Source organism: Oncorhynchus kisutch, unplaced genomic scaffold, assembly GCF_002021735.2.
Source record: "Oncorhynchus kisutch isolate 150728-3 unplaced genomic scaffold, Okis_V2 Okis06b-Okis10b_hom, whole genome shotgun sequence".
In the NCBI taxonomy this organism is placed as follows: domain Eukaryota; kingdom Metazoa; phylum Chordata; class Actinopteri; order Salmoniformes; family Salmonidae; genus Oncorhynchus; species Oncorhynchus kisutch.
In genome coordinates, this window is record NW_022261983.1 from 21,796,789 (window position 1) to 21,806,374 (window position 9,586).

The window sequence follows — 9,586 nt, forward strand, 5'->3', positions numbered from 1 at the left end:
ACCCACCACTGCGACTTGTATGCTCTAGTCGGCTGGCCCTCGCTACATATTCGTCGCCAGACCCACTGGCTCCAGGTCATCTACAAGTCTATGCTAGGTAAAGCTCCGCCTTATCTCAGCTCACTGGTCACGATGGCAACACCCATCCGTAGCACGCGCTCCAGCAGGTGTATCTCACTGATCATCCCTAAAGCCAACACCTCATTTGGCCGCCTTTCTTTCAGTACTCTGCTGCCTGTGACTGGAACGAATTGCAAAAATCGCTGAAGTTGGAGACTTTTATCTCCCTCACCAACTTCAAACATCAGCTATCTGAGCAGCTAACCGATCGCTGCAGCTGTACATAGTCTATTGGTAAATAGCCCACCCTTTTCACCTACCTCATCCCCATACTGTTTTTATTTATTTACCTTTCTGCTCTTCTGCACACCTATATCTCTACCTGTACATGACCATCTGATCATTTATCACTCCAGTGTTAATCTGCAAAATTGTAATTATTTGCCTACCTCCTCATGCCTTTTGCACACATTGTATATAGACCCCCCCTTTGTTTTCTACTGTGTTATTGACTTGTTAATTGTTTACTCCATGTGTAACTCTTTGTTGTATGCTCACACTGCTATGCTTTATCATGGCCAGGTCGCAGTTGCAAATGAGAACTTGTTCTCAACTAGCCTACCTGGTTAAATAAAGGTGTTCTCAACTAGCCTACCTGGTTAAATAAAGGTGTTCTCAACTAGCCTACCTGGTTAAATAAAGGTGTTCTCAACTAGCCTACCTGGTTAAATAAAGGTGAAATAAATAAATAAAATAAAACTACCCTCTCTCCCCTCTCTCTCTCATTTACCCTCTCTCCCCTCTCTCTCTCCTTTACCCTCTCTTCCCTCTCTCTCTCTCCTTTACCCTCTCTTCCCTCTCTCTCTCTCCTGTACCCTCTCTTCCCTCTCTCTCTCCTTTACCCTCTCTTCTCTCTCTCCTTTACCCTCTCTTCCCTCTCTCGCTCTCCTTTACCCTCTCTTCCCCCTCTCTCTCTCCTTTACCCTCTCTTCTCTCTCTCTCTCCCCCCCTCTTCCCTCCTTTACCCTCTCTTCCCTCTCTCTCTCATTTACCCTCTCTTCCCTCTCTCTCTCTCCTTTACCCTCTCTTCCCTCTCTCTCTCCTTTACCCTCTGTTCCCTCCCTCCTTTCTCTCTCTCTCTCCTTTACCCTCTCTCTCTCTCTCTCTCCGTTACCCTCTCTTCCCTCTCTCTCTCCTTTACCCTCTCTTCCCTCTCTCTCTCTCCTTTACCCTCTCTTCCCAATCTCTCTCCTTTACGCTCTCTTTCCTCCTTTCTCTCTCTCTCTCTCATTTACCCTCTGTTCCCTCCCTCCTTTCTCTCTCCCCCCCTCTCTCTCCCTCCTTTACCCTCTCTTCCCTCTCTCTCTCTCCTTTACCCTCTGTTCCCTCCCTCCTTTCTCTCTCTCTCCTTTACCCTCTCTTCCCTCCTTTCTCTCTCTCTCCTTTACCCTATTTTCCTTACTTTCTCTCTCTCCTTTACCCTCTCCTCCCATTCCTTCCTTCTCTCTCTCCTTTACCCTCTCCTCCCATTCCTTCCTTCTCTTTCTCTCCTTTACTCTCTCCTTCCATTCCTTCCTTCTCTCTTTCTCCTTTACCCTCTCCTTCCATTCCTTCCTTCTCTCTCTCTCCTTCCTTCATTTCCTTCTCTGTGTCTCTCCTTACTCTTTCCTCCTTCCCGCCTCCTTCTCTCTCCTTGCCGTTCACAGTAAAAAAAAACATTTATCCTAAACAGTCCGATTCCCAAGCACGCCTATGTTTCCAGACCCGAGGAAGTATTTGCCATGTAACTTCAGGACATGCCTGTTTGAGCCAGTCCAGAACATAGAGATCCTATCAAATTACTAGAGGGGAAATGTCATAAACCGTCAAATTCCAGAATGGGGTGAAAATGGCAGCCATATTGGTCAGGGAGAAATCCAAACCATTCAAATTGGAATCCAGATTTTTCTTATGCATTAAAATAAAAGGCATGTGCTCCTACACCTGCATTGCTTGCTGTTTGGGGTTTTAGGCTGGGTTTCTGTACAGCACTTTGAGATATCAGCTGATGTACGAAGGGCTATATAAATAAATTTGATTTGATTTGATTTGATATCAGAAATTATGTAATATAATTATTGTCAACCTAAAATATTGTAATTTATACCATGCCATTGTTGAATGCAAATTTCTGAGTGGCTTGAATGGCATTCTAGAGCGTGTATTATTTCCCTTTATAAACTGGGTGTTTCGAGCCCTGAATGCTGATTGGCTGACAGCCGTGGTTACCACGGGCATGGCAAAACATTTATTTTTACTGTTCTGATTCCATTGATAACCAGGTTATAATAGCAATAAGGCACTTCAGGGGGTTGTGGTACATGGCCAATAAACCACGGTTAAGGACTGTATCCAAGCTCTCCGCGTTGCGTTGGGTTTGTTTGATTACCAAGGCAACTACTGTAGATTACTGTAGAACTAGAACTACTACTGTAGAAAACTTGCTAGATACTCAGTGGATGTTGAACACATTTCTAAAGACAAAAACCCCCCACATTTCTAGCAGTAAATGTGCTACATTATAGCCATGATATGAAAGGGACAATCAACTCCGTGGAAGGTTAGTTCCACTAGCATGTCATGGAAAATACAGTTCGACACTGTTCATTGTTTTCCATAGAATGCATAGCCACTCATTCATTATACCTTACATAATTATAAATACAATTTATGGGTTTTATACTATTTTTTTATACTAAAATATATGTTTACAGACCATAAATGTCCATTTTTGTTTGTTGGCTGTGGTGGATTGACTGCATTGTTTGAATGTTGGCATTTAATTAAAATAATGGAAATCATTCCTCTAAAACTGTCTGGCCAGCTAGCTAACACACATACAGTGCAGATAAATGATTTACATTCATTTACATTCCCTGGGAAACCAGGGTTGGTCGACTCCCTGACCAACATGGCCGCCCTTTAGACAATCATAAGATGGTTCATGTCCCTTCTAGTATTCTAATTCTATGGTCTTCTAGTATTCTAATTCTATGGTCCAGAGCCACCGAAAATGTCCGTCTGTGTTGCGGCTCGATCGGGACGGGGGATTTCGCCAGGAAATAATACACATTTAACCCCTGAAGAAGACAGACACAAGCCACATATTCTGACAACCTAGAGTACTATCCTCCAGGAAGGAGTGTCGAGTTGGTGTGTTGGAGCGACACCAACAAAAAAACGGGAGTTTACAGTAACAGTTCTTCCGCTGTGATGTCGGGTCCTGGGTCTCGGAGGACCGGGTCCAGCATCAAAATCCGCCTGACAGGTAAACTAACTAAAACACCGTGAAAGCGCTTACGGTTTCATTTGTATTATTCGGGATTTAAAAGCCTGTAACAGGGGGGTGGACAGAGCTACATTTCCGAGCCTGTCATGGCGCCAGCGACACTGGACAGGGTTCACATCCGGGGGTTTCTCTATTTACTGACATCTAACGTTACGTACAATAGGTAACGTTAACTAGGCCTTAACTCTTATTAGTTAGTTGAAATAACTCAACAAACGGACGAGGATAGCTACTTCATTAACGTTATTAACTAGCTATTTAGATTGAAAGGCGTCTAATATTCGCCTGATTTAACAGGCAGGTTTGTCTCTGCCAAATGCCATTGTAACAGCCTCGTCCATGGTGTTTGGCTAGTTAACTAACGGGAACAGTTAGTTAGTAGGTTAGTCATGAGCTGAATAATACTCTGTTTAGTTGACCAGTGTCCTAACTAGACCTAACCAGTGTCCTAACTAGACCTAACCAGTGTCCTCCTGCCACGGTGGCCTAACTAGACCTAACCAGTGCCCTAACTAGACCTAACCAGTGTCCTAACTAGACCTAACCAGTGTCCTAACTAGACCTAACCAGTGTCCTAACTAGACCTAACCAGTGTCCTAACTAGACCTAACCAGTGTCCTCCTGCCACGGTGGCCTAACTAGTGTCCTCCTGCCACGGTGGTCTAACTAGACCTAACCAGTGTCCTAACTAGACCTAACTAGTGTCCTCCTGCCACGGTGGCCTAACTAGACCTAACCAGTGCCCTTCCTAGACTATTCAGGAGCTATTCTAGCGAACTACTTCCCCTATAACTGACCTGCTCTCTACATTACCAAGATATCTAACCTGGCTAACCAGCTAGTGTTTAGAGATGTAGCTAGCTAGCTAACTGATCTCAAAGCAGCTAGTTGGTAGGGTTTCTAGAGCAAATTAAGCCGCTAAACTAAGTTGACTAATGTATACTCAGTAACGTTGACTAGCACCTAGATATTTTTTTAATTTTTTTTTTATAGTTGGCTCGTTAGTAGTTAGCCGATAACGTTAGTTAGCCAGACAATTCATCTGCTGAGTGTGTTTAGTAAGCATGTCACACCCAGAGTGTTGGTTGGCACACGTCTATTAGATAGCAAACCACACACAGTGTTGCTGTGTGAACCAGTGGACGAAGCTCAGTCCAGACTGCAGAAAGACATCATCTCCATGTGAATAGAGACCCAGCCAGTCTGCACGGCTTCCATTAACTACTACAGTAACAGACATTGTTCCAGCTGTGTATCCAAATGAGACCTGTATCTGTCACAAACAACAGGTGGGTTAGGGTCAGAGAGAGACAACAGGTGGGTTAGGGTCAGAGAGAGACAACAGGTGGGTTAGGGTCAGAGAGAGACAACAGGTGGGTTAGGGTCAGAGAGAGACAACAGGTGGGTTAGGGTCAGAGAGAGACAACAGGTGGGTTAGGGTCAGAGAGAGACAACAGGTGGGTTAGGGTCAGAGAGAGACAACAGGTGGGTTAGGGTCAGAGAGAGACAACAGGTGGGTTAGGGTCAGAGAGAGACAACAGGTGGGTTAGGGTCAGAGAGAGACAACAGGTGGGTTAGGGTCAGAGAGAGACAACAGGTGGGTTAGGGTCAGAGAGAGACAACAGGTGGGTTAGGGTCAGAGAGAGACAACAGGTGGGTTAGGGTCAGAGAGAGACAACAGGTGGGTTAGGGTCAGAGAGAGACAACAGGTGGGTTAGGGTCAGAGAGAGACAACAGGTGGGTTAGGGTCAGAGAGAGACAACAGGAGGGTTAGGGTCAGAGAGAGACAACAGGTGGGTTAGGGTCAGAGAGAGACAACAGGTGGGTTAGGGTCAGAGAGAGACAACAGGTGGGTTAGGGTCAGAGAGAGACAACAGGTGGGTTAGGGTCAGAGAGAGACAACAGGTGGGTTAGGGTCAGAGAGAGACAACAGGTGGGTTAGGGTCAGAGAGAGACAACAGGTGGGTTAGGGTCAGAGAGAGACAACAGGTAGGGAGGAGGTTGAGAGAGAAGCTGTGGGGATGAGGTTGAGAGAGAAGCTGTGGGGATGAGGTTGAGAGAGAAGCTGTGGGGATGAGGTTGAGAGAGAAGCTGTGGGGATGAGGTTGAGAGAGAAGCTGTGGGGATGAGGAGGAGAGAGAGAAGCTGTGGGGAGGAGGAGAGAGAAGCTGTGAGGAGGAGGAGAGAGAAGCTGTGGGGAGGAGGAGAGAGAAGCTGTGGGGAGGAGGAGAGAGAAGCTGTGAGGAGAAGGAGAGAGAAGCTGTGGGGAGGAGGAGAGAGAAGCTGTGGGGAGGAGGAGAGAGAAGCTGTGGGGAGGAGGAGAGAGAAGCTGTAGGGAGGAGGTTGAGAGAGAAGCTGTAGGGAGGAGGTTGAGAGAGAAGCTGTGGGGATGAGGTTGAGAGAGAAGCTGTGGGGATGAGGTTGAGAGAGAAGCTGTGAGGAGGAGGAGAGAGAAGCTGTGAGGAGGAGGAGAGAAGCTGTGGGGAGGAGGAGAGAGAAGCTGTGGGGAGGAGGAGGAGAGAGAAGCTGTAGGGAGGAGGAGGAGAGAGAAGCTGTAGGGAGGAGGAGGAGAGAGAAGCTGTAGGGAGGAGGAGGAGAGAGAAGCTGTAGGGAGGAGGAGGAGAGAGAAGCTGTGGGGAGGAGAGAGAGAAGCTGTAGGGAGGAGGAGGGAGAGAAGGAGGGAAGCTGTGGGAGAGAAAGGGAGGGAGATGAAGAGACAAGCTGTGGGGAGAGAAAGGGAGGGAGATGAAGAGGGAAGCTGTGGGGAGGAGGAGGGAGATGAAGAGGGAAGCTGTGGGGAGAGAAAGGGAGGGAGATGAAGAGAGAGAAGCTATGGGAGAGAAAGGGAGGGAGGTGAAGAGAGAAGCTGTGGGGAGGTGAAGAGACATCTGTTGATTGGCTTACAGCAGCCAGTCACTGATCTGATAGGCTGTCAGGCTGTCTGTAGTGACATCTGTTTGGTTGACTGACAGTTTTCTGTTCTGTGTTTTTAGTCTTATGTGCCAAGAACCTTGCAAAGAAAGACTTCTTCCGTAAGTATCTCTGATCCCTCCTCTCTGTCTGACTCCTTCTGTAAGTATCTCTGATCCCTCCTCTCTGTCTGTCTCCTTCTGTAAGTATCTCTGATCCCTCCTCTCTGTCTGTCTCCTTCTGTAAGTATCTCTGATCCCTACTCTCTGTCTGTCTCCTTCTGTAAGTATCTCTGATCCCTCCTCTCTGTCTGTCTCCTTCTGTAAGTATCTCTGATCCCTCCTCTCTGTCTGACTCCTTCTGTAAGTATATCTGATCCCTCCTCTCTGTCTGTCTCCTTCTGTAAGTATCTCTGATCCCTCCTCTCTGTCTGTCTCCTTCTGTAAGTATCTCTGATCCCTCCTCTCTGTCTGTCTTCTTCTGTAAGTATCTCTGATCCCTCCTCTCTGTCTGTCTCCTTCTGTAAGTATCTCTGATCCCTCCTCTCTGTCTGTCTCCTTCTGTAAGTATCTCTGATCCCTCCTCTCTGTCTGTCTCCTTCTGTAAGTATCTCTGATCCCTCCTCTCTGTCTGACTCCTTCTGTAAGTATCTTTGATCCCTCCTCTCTGTCTGACTCCTTCTGTAAGTATCTTTGATCCCTCCTCTCTGTCTGACTCCTTCTGTAAGTATCTCTGATCCCTCCTCTCTGTCTCCTTCTGTAAGTATCTCTGATCCCTCCTCTCTGTCTGTCTCCTTCTGTAAGTATCTCTGATCCCTACTCTCTGTCTGTCTCCTTCTGTAAGTATCTCTGATCCCTCCTCTCTGTCTGTCTCCTTCTGTAAGTATCTCTGATCCCTCCTCTCTGCCTGTCTCCTTCTGTAAGTATATCTGATCCCTCTGTCTGTCTCCTTCTGTAAGTATCTCTGATCCCTCCTCTCTGTCTGTCTTCTTCTGTAAGTATCTCTGATCCCTCCTCTCTGTCTGTCTCCTTCTGTAAGTATCTCTGATCCCTCCTCTCTGTCTGTCTCCTTCTGTAAGTATCTCTGATCCCTCCTCTCTGTCTGTCTCCTTCTGTAAGTATATCTGATCCCTCCTCTCTGCCTGTCTTCTTCTGTAAGTATATCTGATCCCTCCTCTCTGCCTGTCTCCTTCTGTAAGTATCTCTGTCTCCATCTTTCTTTCTGTCTTCCTCTCTCTTTCACATTCTACTTTATAATAAGTGTGTGTGTGTGTGTGTGTGTGTGTGTGTGTGTGTGTGTGTGTGTGTGTGTGTGTGTGTGTGTGTGTGTGTGTGTGTGTGTGTGTGTGTGTGTGTGTGTGTGTATGTGTGTAGGGTTGCCGGACCCATTTGCAAAGGTAGTGGTGGATGGATCAGGACAGTGTCATTCTACAGACACAGTGAAGAGCACTCTGGACCCCAAATGGAACCAACACTATGACCTGTGAGTAAACCCACTGAAACCCACTGCGTCCCACTGAAACGCACATACTGAAACCCACTGCGGCCCACTGAAACCCACATACTGAAACCCACTGCGGCCCACTGAAACCCACTGCGGCACATTGAAACCCACATACTGAAACCCACATACTGAAACCCACTGAAACCTACTGCGGCCCACTGAAACCCACTGAAACCCACATACTGAAACCCACTGAAACCCACTGCGGCCCACTGAAACCCACATACTGAAACCCACTGAAACCCGCTGCGGCACACTGAAACCCACATACTGAAACCCACTGAAACCCACTGCGGCCCACTGAAACCCACATACTGAAACCCACTGAAACCCACTGCGGCCCACTGAAACCCACTGCGGCACACTGAAACCCACTGCGGCCCACTGAAACCCACTGAAACCCACTGCGGCCCACTGAAACCCACATACTGAAACATACTGAAACCCACTGCGGCCCACTGAAACCCACACCCACTGAACAGAAAAATAAAGTTCTGATCCGGTTGATATCGTTCCGTTCCTTTTTAAGCACTGAGACGGGTCAGAGAATTGAGGGCCACAGTGGGCGTTGAGTTATTGAGCAAGAGGGGCTGATTTCATGGGGCTACAGTCTGTTTCCCTTCCATTGATGACTTGTTTTTATTGTACTGCTCTCTCTTCTTGTCCGTTGTCTGTGTCCGTTGTCTGTACCATGCTGTGTTGTCATGTTGTGTTGCTGCCGTGCTGTGTTGTCATGTTGTGTTGCTGCCGTGCTGTGTTGTCATGTTGTGTTGCTGCCGTGCTGTGTTGTTGTGTTGCTGCCGTGCTGTGTTGTCATGTTGTGTTGCTGCCGTGCTGTGTTGTCATGTTGTGTTGCTGCCGTGCTGTGTTGTTGTGTTGCTGCCGTGCTGTGTTGTCATGTTGTGTTGCTGCCGTGCTGTGTTGTCATGTTGTGTTGCTGCCGTGTTGTCATGTTGTGTTGCTGCCGTGTTGTCATGTTGTGTTGCTGCCGTGCTGTGTTGTTGTGTTGCTGCCGTGCTGTGTTGTGTTGTTGTGTTGCTACCGTGCTGTGTTGTTGTGTTGCTGCCGTGCTGTGTTGTGTTGTTGTGTTGCTGCTGTGTTGTCATGTTGTGTTGCTACCGTGCTGTGTTGTGTTGCTGCCGTGCCATGTTGTTGTGTTGCTGCCGTGCTGTGTTGTCATGTTGTGTTGCTGCCGTGCTGTGTTGTGTTGCTGCCGTGCTGTGTTGTCATGTTGTGTTGCTGCCGTGTTGTTGTGTTGCTGCCGTGCTGTCATGTTGTGTTGCTGCCGTGCTGTCATGTTGTGTTGCTGCCGTGCTGTGTTGTCATGTGTTGCTACCATGCTGTGTTGTCATAGTGTTGCTACCATGCTGTGTTGTCATGTGTTGCTACCATGCTGTGTTGCCATAGTGTTGCTACCATGCTGTGTTGTGTTGCTAGCATGCTGTATTGCTACCATGTTGTTGTTGTGTTGCTAGCATGCTGTGTTGCTACCATGTTGTTGTTGTGTTGCTAGCACGCTGTGTTGCTAGCATGCTGTGTTGCTGCCATGTTGTTGTGTTGCTAGCATGTTGTGTTGCTAGCATGCTGTGTTGCACCATGTTGTTGTGTTGCTAGCATGCTGTGTTGCTAGCACGATGTGTTGCTACCATGTTGTTGTGTTGCTAGCATGCTGTGTTGCTACCATGTTGTTGTTGTGTTGCTAGCGGGCTGTGTTGCTAGCACGCTGTGTTGCTACCATGTTGTTGTTGTGTTGCTAGCGGGCTGTGTTGCTAGCACGATGTGTTG

At 47.6% G+C, this 9,586-nt stretch overlaps 1 protein-coding gene across 1 annotated transcript in view; it reads left to right on the forward strand.

The window, feature by feature from the left end:
- The first annotated feature begins 3,077 nt into the window (after positions 1-3,077).
- Positions 3,078-9,586, forward strand: part of LOC116359838 (E3 ubiquitin-protein ligase SMURF1-like) — an 8,192-nt gene continuing 1,683 nt past the window's right edge. The window contains exons 1-3 of the mRNA XM_031813690.1: positions 3,078-3,367; positions 6,382-6,420; positions 7,672-7,780. Of these exons, the coding sequence (XP_031669550.1) occupies positions 3,313-3,367; positions 6,382-6,420; positions 7,672-7,780 (203 nt within the window). The 5' untranslated portion in view covers positions 3,078-3,312. The remainder of the gene's footprint in view (positions 3,368-6,381; positions 6,421-7,671; positions 7,781-9,586) is intronic.